This window comes from Bolinopsis microptera, chromosome 5 (assembly GCF_026151205.1).
Source record: "Bolinopsis microptera isolate Bmic1 chromosome 5, MBARI_Bmic_1.0, whole genome shotgun sequence".
Taxonomy (NCBI): Eukaryota; Metazoa; Ctenophora; class Tentaculata; order Lobata; family Bolinopsidae; genus Bolinopsis; species Bolinopsis microptera.
This window is the reverse complement of record NC_087076.1, coordinates 16,121,363-16,140,918: the sequence shown is the minus strand read 5'-3', so window position 1 is coordinate 16,140,918 and position 19,556 is coordinate 16,121,363. Positions and strand designations below refer to the sequence as shown.

General features: G+C 39.5%; 1 protein-coding gene across 2 annotated transcripts in view; it reads left to right on the top strand.

Annotated features, from left to right (window-relative positions):
• The window catches only part of LOC134815032 (tyrosine-protein phosphatase non-receptor type 13-like), a 37,896-nt gene extending 25,308 nt beyond the window's left edge, over nucleotides 1-12,588 (top strand). The window contains exons 12-19 of one of the 2 annotated variants that reach the window (XM_063823479.1): nucleotides 6,181-6,435; nucleotides 6,555-6,661; nucleotides 7,994-8,068; nucleotides 8,267-8,461; nucleotides 8,630-8,737; nucleotides 10,592-11,310; nucleotides 11,479-11,615; nucleotides 11,792-12,588. In XM_063823479.1, coding sequence (XP_063679549.1) covers nucleotides 6,181-6,435; nucleotides 6,555-6,661; nucleotides 7,994-8,033 — 402 coding nt within the window. In that variant the 3' untranslated portion in view covers nucleotides 8,034-8,068; nucleotides 8,267-8,461; nucleotides 8,630-8,737; ... (1 more) ...; nucleotides 11,479-11,615; nucleotides 11,792-12,588. Of the gene's footprint in view, nucleotides 1-6,180; nucleotides 6,436-6,554; nucleotides 6,669-7,993; nucleotides 8,069-8,266; nucleotides 8,462-8,629; nucleotides 8,738-10,591; nucleotides 11,311-11,478; nucleotides 11,616-11,791 lie in introns of those variants that run through there. The other variant, XM_063823480.1, reaches the window with a different exon arrangement.
• The last annotated feature ends 6,968 nt before the right edge of the window (nucleotides 12,589-19,556 follow it).

Here is a 19,556-nt window from a genome sequence, read left to right as displayed (position 1 = left end):
CAATATACCTACATGTTGGCGTTGCTTGTTGCTCGTATTAACTATAAAACATACATTTTGAGGAATAAGGATTTGTTAATAGGTTCTGAAACCTAGTTAAATCGATTTTTTGTGCAATTTTAGGTCAGAAACAGTCATTAAAATAAATAAATTAGACGGTCAATTTCTCGGTAAATTTTGAGCTTTCGTTCAGATAAATATTTTGCTAAGAACTGCGCGAACATAAAAAACACAAATTGAATCCTCTCGCAAATAAATTATAAGGTGGCGAATATTTCCCTAAGGAAGCGAAGATTTATTTGCGTCGCGCAAATAATTATAAGGATGCGAATATTTTGCTAATAATGCGAAGATTGCATTCTCGCGTAAACAAACCAAAAAGGGGCGTGCAACGCGCGTCAAACTGTTTGGCAATTATTTTTCCAAGAATGCGCGAGTAAATCGATTGAAATATCACGAAGTTTTAAGTTGAGAGAGAAACTGGATCATCTGCATATCCATGATTGACGAATTAGTTATTTTACTGTTTACAAACATAACTTAGGTAATTCACAAAAAGTTTTCTTCGAATTTTCGACAAAATAGATTTTTCAATATATTTCCCTGGTGGACTTCAGTGCGTGTTCTGAAGGTAGTTGACTTTAGTTCGGGTCAACTTACGGTCATATCACGTGATCGATGTCATGAGGGGTTATTCGGAATCAGCGTTCGAAAATACACCGATTGAAGTTGGTTTAAACAGTCGGGGGCCCTTGTAGAACAATCTCGAGGCGTCCATCTCTCAATCTTCAGGTATCCACTGATTTCACAGCAAAAATTTCTGGTCAATAACAGCATGAATCGTATAGCTCTGGGTGAATATATTCGGGGCGACGTAAAACGTGCCGTCTGCAATCCAGTTGCTACCATGCCAGCGTAGCAAGGTTCCGGGCTGTAGAGAAGGCAACGACTCGTACATTCCGATCTGTCTTCCCGCCGAAGATAACAAAGGGCTGGTCCCGTCTCGTGGAGGTGCATGTAGAAGGAAGGAGGAATTCTTCTGAGGTCTTCGCTTCAGAGTGCTGTGCAGATCCGGACGCCTTGGCTCTACTGCCTTGGGCTGTTCAGCAGCTTTCCGCTTCAGTGCATGCTCGGCTCACATCCTTGGATACGAGAACCAGCCCCTTTTGGACCTGGCTCACGTCCGTTATGTGAACACATGCCGAGAGCTCAAACACTTCTCAAACACAACTACTTACTAAACTGTCATGTGAATAATATGGATCACATCACAAATGATACGTCACTGATTGGGCCATGTCATGTGATACCTAGCTGTGGGAGGCCGGAATGAGAGGTTCCTAGTTGTCGGTCACCGCTAAGTTCTAACACTAAAGTTCGCTAGGTAGATTCGCTACTGTCCAATTGTTTAAATTTTGTTGTTTCTAGCGGAGTAAAGTCTAAGTCATAGGTACCGCACTCTAGTTCGGAAAATGATGTTTTGTTAAACAAATCGAAGCGGTTACTGTTAGGTAGGTAGTCGTACTCGTACACAGTTATAATTAACAAGTTAACATCAACTAAAGTTTAATTGGATTTGGTAAATATAAACACACTTTAACTTTGAGCGTGTGTTTTAGACCTCATTATAACCGGCATTAGTGCAATAATTCGTACTGTGGTTTGATATTTGAAACGGGATGAAGTTTAGATTTTTAACTGCTAACACTATAAAAGTAATCTTTCGCACTACACTGACTACAGTATGTGTCGCACTACAATCCAGGTAGCGTACTCTATTATATTCAGTGCGACACAATATCCTATCTTATTTCCAAGTTCAGGTCAGATCCTATCCTTCTTTTGGATCATTAACTCATCAAGTGATTCGTCAGGCCGGTTCACGTTACTTATTTCGAAGTGATCTTGTGGACGCGATTCGTCGGTCACGTTATGTATTTCGATCCACTGATCATAATTCCTTCGGGTCAGTTCAATCCACGTATACAGTATGTGATCCACTGCAGAGTCGTAAGCAGCATATGATCCTAATTCCTATCACAAATGAAGTTATGTAAAATATAAGGTGGCAAAGATTTTTCTAAGAAAGCGTAGCTAGATTTAACTCTCCCGCAAATAAATTATAAGGCGGCAAATATTATGCTAAGAAAGCGTAGATTTAACTCTCCCGCAAATAAATTATAAGGTGGCGAATATTTTGCTAAGAAAGCGTAGATTTAACTCTCGCGCAAATAAATTATAAGGTGGCGAATATTTTGCTAAGAAAGCGTAGATTTAACTCTCGCGCAAATAAATTATAAGGAGGCGAATATTTTGCTAAGAATGCGAAGATTTCATTCTCGCGTAAACAAACTAAAAAGGAGCGTGCAGCGCGCGTCAGACCGTTTGGCAAATATTTTGCTAAGAATGCGCATTTTCCTAACGTAAAATTCGCCTCCTTATGAAATATTTGCATCATCACGCGCAGCCTGGCAAATACATCATAACACGGCGCATATTTTGCTAAGATGGCAAATATTTCGTTAGCGCGGCAATTATTTGCGTAACATGGCAATGTTGCAACCCGGGAGGGGGCTCTTAAAGACCTTTAACTCACACACCAAAACTTTAAATTTCATCAAATTACAAGTGTCCTAATATATACGTCTCTTATTAAGTTAAAAAGTCAGGGGTGCAGCCGTTGTACTTCAATTAAAATAATTGATCACGATGTTATTTTATCAAAATCAGCTACTCGTTTAATATCAGAATATGTAATATAAATTAACAGGGGTTAATTTATATAACAGGGGTCGCCCCCCCCCCCCCCGCCTCTGCCCCCTCTCTTCCTCTCATATCTACACAATAAAGGTTATTTATTGGTATGAGATCCAGGCCTTCCACCCGTATTATACGTACATTGAGGACTACAATTGGCAGAGTTCCCGATATTCCAATAGAGGATAAGCAAGCAAAGATGTAGTCATGTACAGTACACAATAGTTTTCATTATTACTTATTGGCTTTAATAGATTTCTTGTACCATGAATATGGGACATGGGTACAATATTTAAAAGGATATTATGATTCCTCATATTTGGAAACATTTTGGAAACATTGTTTCCATGGGAATTTCATGGGAATTGGAGGGGAATTAGAGGGGAATTACGTATTATTGATATTTATCCACTTAAATTAGCTGTATACGGTTTCAAAAGGTTCTATTGGTGACAAAAGTGTACTTAAACCTTTTCTAAGCAATATAAGGCCTGAAAAAAGTGGGGGGAGGGGGGGGGGGGGGGGACAAATTTTTGCCAAAAAATTTTTTCCAAAATGTTTTTCAGAAATCGTTGGAATTGTACTAATGATATATGAGTCCATTATATAAGTGGAAAACATCTCATCCATTGCCGAAAATAGGGTTTCCAAGGTCCGAGATGACTTGGAAACATTTTGTACAAAAGTGGAAACATTTGAGAATCCATGGGAATTTTTTGGAAACATCCGAATTTTGCCCTAAACGGTCTCCGATGCGGTTTTTTGATGTCCTGGTAGATGAGGGAGGACGATTCCAGTAAATAGGGGCCATCAGGAAAACTCGGAGGCCGGAAATGGCCCCAAAAAAGGCCTTTTGGGGTGATTTCCAATTAGAGCTAATTAAAGCCAGATTTTCGGCTTTAATTGGTTGGAACAGGTCCAAATTGTACTGGGTGAGTTGCATAGAGGTTAGACACATCTGATCCATCGCAGAAAATCGGGTTCCAAGGTCCAAAATGACTTGGAAACATTTTGTAAAAAATGGAAACATTTTGTACAAAAATGGAAACATTTGAGAATCCATGGGAATTTTTTGGAAACATCCGAATTTTGCCCTAAACGGTCTCCGATGTGGTTTTTTGATGTCCTGGTAGGTGAGGGAGGACGTTTCCAGTTAATAAGGGCCATCAGGAAAACTCGGAGGCCGGAAATGGCCCTAAAAAAGGCCTTTTGAGGTGATTTCCAATTAGAGCTAATTAAAGCCAGATTTTCGGCTTTAATTGGTTGGAACAGGTCCAAATTGTACTGGGTGAGTTGCATAGAGGTTAGACACATCTGATTCATCGCAGAAAATCGGGTTCCAAGGTCCAAAATGACTTGGAAACATTTTGTACAAAAATGGAAACATTTGAGAATCCATGGGAATTTTTTGGAAACATCCGAATTTTGCCCTAAACGGTCTCCGATGTGGTTTTTTGATGTCCTGGTAGGTGAGGGAGGACGTTTCCAGTTAATAGGGGCCATCAAGAAAACTCGGAGGCCGGAAATGGCCCTAAAAATGGCTCCAACCAATTAAAGGCGAAAATCTGGCTTTAATTGGCTCTAATTGGAAAACACCCCAAAAGGTCTTTTTAGGGCCATTTCCGACCTCCGAGTTTTCCTGATGGCCCCTATTAACTGGAAACGTCCTCTCTCACCTAGCAGGACATCAAAAAACCGCATCGGAAACCGTTTAGGGCAAAATTCGGATGTTTCCAAAAAATTCCCATGGATTCTCAAATGTTTCCATTTTTGTACAAAATGTTTCCATTTTTTACAAAATGTTTCCAAGTCATTTTGGACCTTGGAACCCGATTTTCTGCGATGGATCAGATGTGTCTAACCTCTATGCAACTCACCAAGTACAATTTTGACATGCTCCAACCAATTAAAGCCGAAAATCTGGCTTTAATTGGCTCTAATTGGAAAACACCCCAAAAGGTCTTTTTAGGGCCACTTCCGGCCTCCGAGTTTTCCTGATGGCCCCTATTAACTGGAAACGTCCTCTCTCACCTAGCAGGACATCAAAAAACCGCATCGGAAACCGTTTAGGGCAAAATTCGGATGTTTCCAAAAAATTCCCATGGATTCTCAAATGTTTCCATTTTTGTACAAAATGTTTCCATTTTTTACAAAATGTTTCCAAGTCATTTCGGACCTTGGAACCCGATTTTCTGCGATGGATCAGATGTGTCTCACCTCTATGCAACTCACCCAGTACAATTTGGACATGCTCCAACCAATTAAAGCCGAAAATCTGGCTTTAATTGGCTCTAATTGAAAAACACCCCAAAAGGCCTTTTTTAGGGCCATTTCCGGCTTCCGAGTTTTCCTGATGGCCCCTATTAACTGGAAACGTCCTCCCTCACTTACCAGGACATCAAAAAACCGCATCGAAGACCGTTTAGGGCAAAATTCGGATGTTTCCAAAAAAATTCCCATGGATTCTTAAATGTTTCCATATTCTTTACAAAATCTTTTCAAGTTAGTTCGGACCTTTAAAGTTTAAACCCCGGTTTTTTACGATGACTAAGCTGTATCCAAACTCTATGCAACTCACTCGGTACAATTTGGACCTTTTCCAACCAATTAAAGCCGACAATCCTGCTTTAATTGGCTCCAATCGAAAAACACCCCAAAAGAACTTTTTTTTAATCTCTGCCCCCAAGTATCCCTGATGGCCTTAATTACCTGGAATCGTCCCCCCTGATTTACCAGGAACCCAAACAAACTCATCGGAGACCGTTTAGGGCAAAATTCTGATGTTTCTAAAAAGTTCCCATGGATTCTCAAATGTTTCCATTTTTGTACAAAAGGTCCTTATAGGGGCCATTTTCGGTTTCCGAATACCCAATTGTTGGCTCCAATTAACTTTTGATTAGAATTTGACATTGCAGATATTTATTTCTTATACCTAGACCTTCTAATACCTCCTAATATAAAAACTCTAATAATACCGTTTGAGTTATTCATTAACACGTTGCGCTTGCTGGCAAATTTACGATATTTCGATTTTCTGACAAATTTTGCTTCCCACCCCTTCTTGATAGATTGAAACACCTTTACAGCATATATGAACCGCTAAAGAACATAATAAACCAGCTTCCCGATAATTTTGGGGAAATCGGACATTTAGAAAATGTTTCCATTTTGAGGAATCATTATATGTTTAAAAGTCTAATGTAGCGCGCTGTAAAATGATTGATGTAAAAAGTCTGGATTTCTGCATTGACTGTGAAACGCGCAGTATGCGCGCCACGTGAGCCTGGTCGAAAATCATGTGAGACATCTAATTCTTGAATTAGGGTACACAATTTCATTACTATAGACATAATAGGTACCTGACTGAGGTTCTAAGCTTCAAAAGCTTTCAGATTGTCTGACGTATAACGTTATCATTTTCAGGACGGCAGGCTGCAGATAGGAGACCACATAATTCAAGTCAACAACATTAAGTGCGCCAACTTCGGCCAGGCGGAGACAAAAGATCTTGTGATACCTGAACTAAGAAACTCAACTCCAACAGTAAAACTTCTCGTCCAACATGCCTCCAAACGGATTAGAACACCGTCTTCTCACACTAACGGTAGTGGAGCTACCAACACTCCTTCTAAATCCGGGCCTGGTTCTACCCTTCCTGTACAGAAACACATTGATCAGGTAATAGTTGTAGATTGCCGATATCAGACGAGTTAATTGTAACACCACTTCATACTATTCTTCTGTAAACAATGGTTTTGTTCCTATTTCTACAAAGTATCACACCCGACCTTATTCAGGCCCCTGACATGTTGTTACCGGAGGCACTGTGGTCAGATGCAAATCCTTCAGCTCCTATAGCTTACAGATTTGGAACTGTTATTCTACCTGCCCCTGCTTGGATAAGGTTAACAGTTTGGGACAGTCTCACTTTTTAATCGTTTTATTAGGAGGGTTGATGCTTTAAGCTTTTAAGGGAGCGATGAACTACGAGAGTATCCAAAATAAATAATACATTGGATTGGGGAAGTTGGTCGTTTAGCTCCGGACAGTCTATGCAACGTCTATGCAACGTCCGTGCAACAACAAAAGAACCGTCTATGCAACGTCTATGCAACGTCCCTGCACAATGAACACTCTATGCACACTCCCTGCACGGTCAGTCTATGCAACGTCTATGCAACGTCTATGCAACGTCCCTGCACAGTACCATATGAACACCGGCTACTAGCCGGCTAGTAGCCACTTTTGTAATAACAGCTCCTCAACTTCACATTAACAACCGGCTACTAACCGGCACTTGAAAAGTGGTCACTAGCCGGCTACTAACCGGCTACTAACCGGCTAGTAACCACCAAGTGGCTACTAACCGGCTACTAACCGGTCACTAGCCGGCTCTAAAGCAGACCTATTAGTAGCCGGTTCTAAACCGGCTACTAGCCGGCACTTGAAAAGCGGTCACTCGCCGGCTACTAACCGGTTAGTAGCCGGCTAGTGACCACTTTTCAAGTGCCGGTTAGTAGCCGGTTGTTAATGTGAAGTTGAGGAGCTGTTATTACAAAAGTGGCTACTAGCCAACCGGCTAGTAACCACCAAGTGGCTACTAACCGGCTACTAACCGGTCACTAGCCGGCTCTAAAGCAGACCTATTAGTAGCCGGTTTTAAACCGGCTACTAGCCGGCACTTGAAAAGCGGTCACTCGCCGGCTACTAACCGGTTAGTAGCCGGCTAGTGACCGCTTTCTAAGTGCCGGCTAGTAGCCGGTTTGGAACCGGCTACTAGTAGGTCTGCTTTAGAGCTCGGCTAATAGCCGGCTAGTGACCGCTTAGTAGCCGGTTAGTAGCCACTTTGTGGTCACTAGCCGGCTAGTAGCCGGTTAGTAGCCGGCTAGTGACCACTTTTCAAGTGCCGGTTAGTAGCCGGTTGGTAATGTGAAGTTGAGGAGCTGTTATTACAAAAGTGGCTACTAGCCGGCTAGTAGCCGGCTAGTAGCCGGCTAGTAGCCGGTGTTCATATGGTACTGTGCAGGGACGTTGCATAGACGTTGCATAGACGTTGCATAGACTGACCGTGCAGGGAGTGTGCATAGAGTGTTCATTGTGCAGGGAAGTTGCATAGACGTTGCATAGACGGTTCTTTTGTTGTTGCATGGACGTTGCATAGACGTTGCATAGACTGTCCGGAGCTAAACGACCAAGTTGCCTTGGATTGATAATGACTCAATAAAATTATTTTCAGTTGGAGTAAGAAAAGCATTTCGTCACGCTTACAAAGTTAGCAAACGGTTTTGGATTCAGTATAATGGATTATAAGGTTTGTAAGATGTGTAATTTGGTCTTTTATATACTTATTTACACACTTGTATGTATTTACATTTGTACTCTAAAATTGGTAACAACGGAAGGTTACTTTTTGGACAATATTCCGTGTTTTCAAGCCTTTGGAGATTACGTCAAGTTTACAGTACAATACAAACATTAAACAATCAATGTTAACACAACCTTGCCTCAGGAACCAAAACAGAAATCAGGAGACAACACGTCAGTCCTCATAATCCGTCAAATAACTCCGTTTGGAGCGGCTGACTTGGAAGGACATTTGTCGCTGGGAGAGAGGATAATGTCGGTTAACGGGGAACCCATCACTGATCACACTATTGAGGATATAGTGGGGATGATTAAACCCTGCAATGTGCTTCAACTCAAGGTTAGTAGAACTGGACTCCAACTGAAACTTCTGACAATTAGTTAATTAGTTAATCAAAATTAAGTAAGTTAATTACCTAAAAAGTACAAACACAGCATGATGTAGATAATGATAACGATGAAATGTTAATGTTTTACAGTCTTGTTTAAATGTTGACTCGCCCTTCAGATGTGTAAGCCAGTGGAGAGTGAGAGCTGGAAGAGTCTGCTGAATACTAATATATCTGCAATACCTCTAGTTAGTGGACCACGCTCCACCAGTCGCAACAGCTCTCAGGTATGAAAACTTAAGTTAATTAAGTTAATTAGTTAATTAAGGGAGGTATCTAGTTATGATTGGTTCTTAGACTTAGTGTTTAATGAAATCACATCTAATTAGGTTATTTCCTTGATTGACCTGGATAGTGGAATTCGTCAATTATCCGTTAGAACCGAACCCCACTATAGTAAGATAAAGAGAAAAAACTGTATCATTTAACAATTGTAAATTGTATCATTGTTTTTGTAACTTATTGTGATATTGTCTTGTAGAAAAGTAAGCCTATATCTAATCATGATCCTAAAGATTGAAAATATTTGCCAAAAAATGATCATGTGACCCAATGTATTATCACGTGACGGAATGTATCTCATAGGATTGTATTACACGTGGGATAACAGGGTGGGGGAGACATGTTATCTGATCAGGCCACTGGACCAGACATTTGTGGTATCCAATCACTCAGCAGTCACATCAGAGCATGTGAACCTCCAATCATTGGATCTTGTCACACGGTCGAGATCTGATCCCACGTGAGAAAAGGGCATGGCTCTCACCATGCTCGCCCCTGTCAAGTTCACTATAAATACCCTTACAGCTTGCGTTACCTCATCGAACATTTTACCTCCTTCTACAATCACAACTATTACTTCTCATCTTCTGTTACAATAAATTCCAAACCTACCATGAGTACCACTCTTGACTTCACTGAAACCTACGAACCCATTAGACTGCTCGGAGAAGGTGGATATGGAGCGGTGTGGCTGGTCAAGCGGATCTCTGATGGTACCCTCTACGCTGCGAAGATAATCAACGACTCAAAGTGCAAGAGGAAGACTTGGTGTGAAGAGAGATCAGCTAGGATACCAGACGAGATCATTTTCTCGGAGACATTAGACCACCCTAACCTGATAAACCTTCACGAGATCTACTTCGAGCAGGATTCCTGGATTATTGTGATGGATTACCTACCAAACTTCGTGGACTTGTTTGATCACATCTCTCAGAACGGAGCCCTGTCTGTGGAGAATGCCCGTGAAGTCCTGACCCAGCTCCTGGATACCTGCATCTACCTCATCTCACTCGGAATCGACCACAGGGACATCAAGGACGAGAACATCCTCTACAATCCAACAACTTGCCGGATAAAACTGATAGACTTTGGCTCTGCTTCCCATATTCCAGATACTCCTTACACCCGATATCAAGGAACAGAAGTTTACCTGCCTCCTGATTGGTTCACCCATGGATCTTACTCAGCGCTTCCCCGCTATGACGTGGAGTATTGGATGTCTCGCTTACATTCTTCTGAACGGTGACTGTCCATTCTCAGCGAAGGAAGAAGTAGCAGCATACAGACATCTGCAGTTCATCAACCCCCTACTTGATCAGGAAAGCAAGGAATTTCTTTCTGACCTACTTAGAATTGATGAAGATGATAGGATGACTCCTGGAGAGCTAACATGTCACCCTTGGATGCAGTGGATTTCTATGGAGTAATTCGTGATAGATAGATATTATTGAATTATGTATGTTTTTGGTGTTTTGCCATTTTTTCGTTCAAATCATTTTGACCATATTTGGTATTATTCTTATAACAACTATAGCACTAAAACTTTTAATATTGTCCTGGTCGGTATCACTGGTCAACTCAAGGTTCATTATTCTTTAAATCAATGCTTATATTTTGGGCGAAAGTGACAACCATATGTTAAATAACTCGCTGATTTATTAAAGGTTATCTTTAATTATAACATCAAGTCCCAGATTATGCAAAAGTGAACAAAGTAACTTTTAACTTGGCATAGCTTTAGGCTGAAATTTAATCTATTAGATATATAGCTGCCTTCACTTGATGATTTATTGTTTCAGGAAGCGATCAGTACATCCACTTTGAACGTGGCTAGAGCAAACTCATATCAGTCACTAAACAGTGAGGTATCTGCGGAGCAAACATCCTTCTCTCATCAACCAATAATTCGTCATCCGGGTGATAACAAACGTTCTTCGAGCGATAACATTCGCCATCCTGGAGATAACATCGTCACCATGGAGAAAGTATCCGTCACCCTGACAATATCCATCATACTGGGGACAATGTCCGTTATTCTACTGACAATACTCGAGAACCTATTGATAAAGTTGGCAGTGATGGATTCGTTACTATAGTGATGCTCCTGAAGAAAACAACCACAGAAACATACAGCCGAACTATCAAAGAGAAAGGCCAAACTCAGAAGAGGAATTCAAATCAAGTTTTATGTCCCGTGGTATTCCCTCAATGTACGAAGCAACTGAGCAACATTCTCACTCAAGGTCATATAGCGCCGACAGATCCAGTGGAACCGATCTCCATAGCAACGATCTGGATTCTTCTTCCGGAGGACCAGGATCCGGGGGCAGTTCCCTCCGTCGGAGATACCAACCCTCAAACCACGGACATCTGGGCATAGTTCGTAGAGTCAACAGCGATAAGAGCGAGGAAGCACAGAGGAGACGTGGTGATCACAATGGTGGTCCGGACAGTTGTGATTCTAACTTGAGATACACTGACGTAAGACAACCTCGCCCACCACAACGTGAAGTCCGCGGTTAGTCACGTGTTAGATTTGTGGTACCATAGTTTAAATATTGGGGACATTATATTATCTAAAATGTAATATCAATTTACAATGTTCTTTCGTACGACGTACGCTCCCAATCAGAAGTAACTGTTCAATGTTTTAACCGAACGTTTAACCGAAACTCTCACTCCACAGAACAAGGGAGAGTCCGATCACCGGATGTCCGGAGACAGAGATACAGGGGTAACAGAGCAGGGACAGGGACATCGTATCCTGCTACAAGTCGCAAACAGGAGACTACTTTTGGGACGAAACAGGCATATAAGCAAAGTGTGAGTTGAGTATTGAGACCTGGGTTTTTATCTAAATATCTTTTATTGCTTTTCAGTTAAAGAAACAAAGTTGGCGGTAAGGATTGTCCAATAACTCCAATAACTCCAATAACTCCAATAACTCGTCAATATATTTGAGGTGATAATAAATTCTAAAACAGATGTTCTTATTTCAGCATTCCTCCGGGAGCAACTCTGAGATACAATCCATCATTAGCTCAGTCTCTGGGATCAACAACAGCGAACTAACTGAGATGTGGAAAAAGAGGACCGTCAAACCCACCCCCAGCAAGCAACTATCCAGAGTTTAAAAATGTGGACAAATGTTAACTTCTATTTTGGAGTTTCGAGGATTTTTAAATAGAGATTTATCACATAGGTTGAAGTAGCTGAGATTTGATTGAACAAGTTTATTTTATTTAGTGAAGTTTCCAGTTGTGGAACGATGCGATTAAGCAAATTTTACGAACTTTAAATGATTCAAGATTTTTATATATTATAGTTATGCTAAATACTAAATATGAGCTAAATGAGATTAGCCTAACACTAATTTAATAAACAGCGAGCCAGAAATATTTTCCTGAAAATGCATGAACGCTAATAGTTAGATAGGTATTTGACTGTGATATCCCATTGTATCCCTGACTGTTGAATAAGCAATTAGCATAACCAAGGTACGATATTATTTTAACAATAATAGTATTTATAGCTCTATCTTTGGGTGCTTCCTGGCTGTCCGACACAGTGCATGTGTAAATATCTGGGTACACTTCAATAATCAATACAGGAGAAGTAATCTTATTTCTCTAAGAAACCCATAAAGAGTATAAATGTTAGATTCAAGCACTGACTCGGACGTTGTAGCCAAAGTGGGAGTAGATTTTTCTTAGATTTTTAGCATTTTTGTAGCGCAGACGATCTAAGCTTTGTATTATGAATGTTATAGAATTTACTAATTTTTTTTGCAAATAGGAAATAATTGTTTTCATTCTTTAATGTTAGGTCGCCGGTAAACGTGTTTCTCAGTTCCTAATTCCTATAATAAACATGTTGCACCAATGAGACTAATTGAATCTGGTACACCTGCTCATTGACAACTGGTCATCATTTATATTCCATAATTCTTCGAAATATTCAACCTTATCCTTACCCTTACCACTATTAATATTACCCTTACTCTCCGGCCTCTATTAGTATTACGTAGACCCTTCTTTTGAATGTGTAAATTCAGAAATACTTAAACAAGAGAATGACCAGTTGTCCAGTTGTACTTCCTCCGCAAACTGCCTGCTAAACAGTGCAAACAGCCTGCTAAGCAAGTAAACAGTACGTTGCAGTACCACCATGCTCAGGCAATTTATCGGTAATAAGATTAAGTTTTTACACGTGTAGTTCCTCGAAGTTCAAGCGGAAAGACGTATTTGTTGTGTAGTTAGTTTCGCCACAACCGATGAGATGTACTACGATGTTGATGCTGTCATTCTTGACAATGGTAGGTAGGGACGCTATATTGCAGGGGACGCTATTAGGGACGCATTGCCACTCTGCCATTTGCGCTATGATAGTATTTAGCGATGTTTTAGCTTTTGGTTCAGCATTTTTGTTGTGTGGCTGCTTATTTGCATTGTAGTTGCACTGTAGTTGCACTGTAGTTGTACTGTAGTTGCACTGTAGTTGCACTGTAGTTGCATTGTAGTTGTACAGCTGCGCGAACTCTATAGTTCTACGCTTTCTTTTTGCACTGATAGTGATGCTTTGCTCGATCACATAGGTCACATAGGTAGGTATCTAGTATATCTGCCTCAGTCAGCGCATTTAATTTGACATATTACTCACATATAACTCACATATAACTCACATATTACTCACATATTACTCACATATTACTCACATATTACTCACATATTACTCACATATTACTCACATATTACTCACATATTACTCACATATTACTCACATATTACTCACATATTACTCACAGGCACGGGATACATCAAAGCTGGGTTCAGTGGTCAGGATATGCCAAGTCACATCGTGCCGACACTTCTGGGACGACCCAAGTTCAACAATGTCATGTTAGGATCCAACAACAAGGTACATTTCTCAATTCAAGCATAGTCTAGAGAATATTTTTGTTTTAAAATGGGTTTTCCATTTTATTTATTTCTGATAAACTCATTGGTGATATTTTGGACGTGCTTAATCAGCACCCCCGCCCCGGCTTCCAGCAATAATGATAACACCCATGTTAATTATATTTAGAGCTATATTTGTGCAGACAGAAGGAAGTACCAAGGCGTCTTGAACTAGCAAATAAGCAGTTACCAATACCATTGAGGATGAAGTCTTGTCTGAAACAGTATTTTTAGACACTATCGCGTTAGAACACGTTATAGCGTAACCAGCTTGAAAACTTCAAGTGTACTTAAAACTAATATAAAAGAAGACGTCAAATTCTTACTCCATAAAACAGCAATTAATCAAATTTCAATTAAATATATATCTACTACTCTCTTTGTCGAACACGAGAAACAAACACTTTTTATCTACTACTCTCTGAAAACTTTGTAAGTTACTAGGTACCTCTGCTGACGAAAGAGAATAGATTATTCTTGGCCAAATCAAGCTTGTATTGACAATAGCATTACGCTATTAGTAGAAATTCTCGTGGATATGGTACCTGGAAAACTAAAACGTATTTTTTTACAATGGATATTAATCGAGAGCTCAGAATTACGATTTTCGACTACCTTCTTATTATTCTTACATTTGAAATGCCGAGATAGAAATGGAATTTACCTCTAGAACGAACCCAACACGCATGATGGTCTTTTTGAATGGTCTTCTAGTTTTGGATAGGAGGAATCTTATCGACAATGACTTCGTTATTTTTACCCTGTGACCCTGAACAAACATTAATCAAGGAATCGTGCAAATTACTCTTTAAAGGATATAAATGGGTAAAACAATAATCAATGATGGATATCTCAACTCAGGTAAACGAAGTAATAATCAATATGATGCTTTATATCATACTAAACTTTGTACACTTACTTACTTTGATAATCTCTGTCTAATGTCCGAAAGATTAACCTTGAAACTAGTCGGGAAGGTTTTCTAATATGGACGTGTCTGGTCAAACTTGGAGAGAATTACGTATTACTTGCAGAATAAATTTAGATGATCATGAATGGAGGTAACTGGAATAAACAATTGAAGCAAGATTAATAAAAAATTCGCGTTTTTGAATTCGAATTAAGAAAAAGAGCTTACTGGATTACTACTAGTTGTGTTTGGGGACCGGTTTTTGGTACACCGGCCAATGTTTACAAAAATATCATATGATACATAACAATATAATTTTATTTGATATACGTGAATATGAAAATTGAAAATTATGATGTAACCTTTTACGTTTATTCATTAAAAAAAATGTATTTTAATAAAAAATAAAAATAAATTAACTGGCAAGCTTATCAAAATCTCAATATATATTCCCCGAATCGTAGTCTACCAGTAATTATCGTTAAACTGTACGCTCCATAGACCACAGTCTGAGACTGTGATTTGGCCGGTCTGTATTTATACGTGTTTGATTGGACTCCTCCTTGGGAATCTAATTAATCGTGTCAAATTGTTTACTGTTTTAACAAACAAAGTGTCTTTTGTTAATTAAATTATAAATTCCTATTGTAACCCACTTTTCTTCTTCGGATTAACTTCTGATAATCTGCTAAACGTTAGGAGGTATATCTTACCACAAGTCAGTCGAGCACAGAATTAAAAACAGAAAATTCTCGGAATTTCCGAGGCTCATCACAAATCACAATCCCCTGGTCCCAGCTGGCAGCTGTTCATGGCTACCAAAATATCTTAAGAATAAGGAGGAGTTCTGACGTAACTTATAGAAGGATATAAAATCACAGTGACTCCAAAATTTGACCAGATTTTCAGCCAGCATTTTGGGAGTCGGTTGCGTAATTATTTTTTCATAGCCAAATTGGCAATGTTTTAACGCTTTCTTTGGAATCCTTGTTTTTAATGCACGCTGAATAATAACATTTTACATCGTCTCAGTCAACAGAGTAGTCTTTGTTGAAATTTCTTTCCAAAGAACTATAGCGGGTAAATAATATTCTGTTGACGAAATATTCTTTAAATGACCAGGTTCTGTTGAACATGCAAACGGACAACAAAACGTTATATGGTATCAAAGATGATGCGGAGCGGTCACTTCTCATATTGTGGAACTTTACGGTTATCATGCTGTCGCTTATAGGGGACAGTATAATTTTGATAGCGACTATCAAATACAAAGCCATCAAACTCCATAAAGTGATAATAACAGTGATGCAACACATGGCTGTTTGTGACTTGATACAAACTGTATTCAGAGTATTCCCTGTCACCCTGGCAATAATATCAGATCGGTGGATTGTTGGGGAGCTGCTCTGTCATGTGGAGGAAAATGTCAGTTGGGCTTGCGCTCTGCTGACATCGTTCCTGACTTGTGCTATGACCACTCTGAAACTGATAATAGTGAAGTATCCTCTGAGAACTGGTGCCTGGTCCACACTGTTAGGACATAAAATCTGTGCTTCTTTGTGGCTCCTAGTGCTTTGTTGGTGCACTCCATTACTAGTAGTGAGACTACTTTACACAGGAGACACATTACACTTCAGCTACATTAACTACAGTTGTGTTTATGATTGCCTCCCTCCTAGTGTACCCACCTGGTTAACATGGTACTTACCAATCAGTGTTGCTGCGTTTGGTATCCTCTGCTACACGACGCTCATCGTTACATCAGTTCTCCTCCTGATCGTGGCTAGTAGAGCTGCCTCCCGACACGGAGAAACACTGAGATGGGAGGGGGTGACAACAGTTCTACTAACCTTCGGGGTCTTCTTTCTATCTTACCTGCCATTCACCGTGTGGTTGGTGACATATCTCCGGGGAGTTAAATACAGCAGCACTTCCATTCGAGTAATGTCTTATCTTACTAATCTGAATGTAATGGCTAATTTCTTAGTGTACTCACTAACTGTGCGAAGTTTTAGACATTTCCTCAAAATGAAGATGACTGAACTCCTTTCCTTAATGAGGCTGTCCATGCGAGAAGGCCGACAACACTATCAAAGACCTCTGGCCCTTGAACGGCAGAGACAAAAACCCAATCCAAGGCAAGATCCCCCAGAAGGTGATAAAACCCTAACTCCAGCTGCAGGGCTACAAGGCTCGCAGTTAGAGATACAACAACTAAACTTTCAAAATATTGTGGATACGCTTGTTTAATGAGACAGTTTCGTAATATTTTTATACATTTACATAAATTATGTTTCATAGTATTAGATTTCTATTTATACTTATAGTTATAGTGCTATGCTGTTTTTAATATGATCTTCGATTTTAAAATTTGTACAGTGTGTCTATCGTATAAATAACCATTCTTTCTCTTTTCAGTATGTAAAATATTTTCAATATTACCAATAATTGCAAAAAAATCATTATTTTAGATCGTTCATAAATGTTTGATATCTAACTGTTTTAGTAAATGTTAATTTGTTTGCTTTCATCATAGAATGGTAATTAGATCAAGTTAAATTAATTGTGTGCGATAATACTGCACTGACGAATTATTTGATTTTCTATCATTGCAACTAAATTTTATACTTTTATAGTTCAATAAAACAAATAAAATTTTTTGAAAATATTAAAGAAATAACAGAAGTAAGATAGTAAATGTTAAAAGTACATTTTGAAATAGGATCAGGCAGAGGGAAAAATAAAACTTATAAACCGTTTGATCTGAGGACCCGTTTTTATTGTAAAACTGAAGCATGCAATAATAAAAAAAACTTTGAAGAACTTTGAAAAACTTTGAAAAACTTTGAAAAACTTTCGTTTTTGGTGAAAATTTTGTCTAAGAGTCTGATATAAAGCGAAATAAATAAAAGCTAAAGCTTTTAACTATTTAATTAGTGCAATTGATAATAAATTCATGCTGTGTTTAACATTGACGGATGTTACTCGTCTAAATTTCTTCGAAGTAGCGCGCGCCGCTTTCTTCTCGAAATGTTAGATGGCAAGTGCTACGAAGTAGCGCGCGCCGGGCCAGATCATTAACAATGGTCAATGTTTAACAGTATTGTGACCGTCCTCGCGTCGTACTAAATCTTCCCACAATAAGTATAGTTAATCTATCAAAGTGTCCTACAGGGGCATATAACAGGCCTTTTAGTTTTACAGACAAGTATATCATATTATAATAGTTGTATAGTTTTATAGTAGCAGTCAACCACTCCGCGGTGCTTTCTTACTATCTCTGCAGGCGTTGGTAGTACTCTTAGTGCTGCATGAGAATGAGGGAAGCCAATAGAGTGATGAGGAACAGCCGAAACCCGAGATTTGCCACAGAACCACCACTTGTACCGGCGTTTGTATCAGCACTATCACCCTCAATGCTGTCATCGACATAACCTGGAGGGGGCTCTTCAAAGCTGACCCATGTGAACAGTACCTTCTCAGTGTTAACTGGCACGTAGTTGCTCACTCCCACTGATATCTCATTCTCAACAAATGCTGCGTCTGCAAAATCTGCGTCTCCCACTGCTGCTTGTATCTTCCAGTATTGTTTCCCCGAAGCATGAAGATAGCCTATCGTCGTCACCCAAAGTCCAAATGTTTCATCTGTAGATTGAATCCCATCAAACATCATTTTGTTTTCCTGTTGAGCTTTTGTCATAGCATCAAGTAGTGTAGCATCGTCAGCAAGACCAACCACATTTATATTTAGATGGTAATGGAATTCATATATTTCCGGGGTTTCGGGTATCGGCTTGTCCAGTTGATAAATAGCCATAATCGTAACATATTTCTCTGCAAAGCAGAGTTTGCAGCACAGTACGGCCGTGAGGAGTATTGCTGTTTTTATCATACTTATAGCTTAGAGCTGAAATGTAATTAAATAAGAAAAGCTCGGTCGACAAATGAGTACGAGTGAACGTAGCTAGCATGTACATAAAATATACTTACATAATATATTCGCCGAATGACTTGTACAATGTACATGCCTTTACAAGTGACTAGTCTAGACCGAAAAACTTAACTACGATAATAGCAAAACTGCGCATTTTGCTCTAGAAACACACTTTTTTGAGATTTTACCAGCGTTTCCTCTAGAATCATCTAATTTGTTCAATTTTAGGGTAAAGGGCACCAAAAGGGGAAGGGCCGCCAACGCCCAACAGGGGGGCGCTTTTTCAGCGGGTGCGCCAACAGGCAACGTTACGCCACTGCCTGGCGAGATATTGGCGAAAAACTGTTTCGATCACGTAATATGACTGTATAACTATAAGGAAGTTGGTATAATTTCTCGTTAGGGTTAGGGTTTCAGCTTATTATTTTGTTAGGGATTGGGTTAGCAGTTCGGATTAGGGTTGGGATTAAATTAGAAGGTTAGCATCCAGTGTTTCGAATAGTCGTTCAGGGCTAGCTCTAGCTCTCTAGAGAACGGGTTAAAAAAGTCACATAACACTAACAGTCGATCATCGAGTGTAGAGTGATTAATAATCATCCTACATCGGGCCCTATGTGCACCTATAAGTGAAACGATACTGCAACCAAGGCAGGCTACTGATCGTACTGCTAGGTGATAGATTTTTGAATCGCCATATTGAAAAAAAAAGCGGAGAGCGAGTCCGGTACGAAACTTAACCAAAGTATTATATGTAATGAAAGAATATGTAATGGGATACGCGTTATGCGGTATGCCGTTATAATTATATTCTATAATAATAATATGTAATGTAGTGTGTAATAATAACAGTGCACAACTATGACTTGTTTTTAAAATTAAACTTCCGCCAGCCATTCTGAGGTATCCGTATAGCCATATGCTGAACATTTTCTTTCAAAGTGTCCGGGACATTATCAATATAA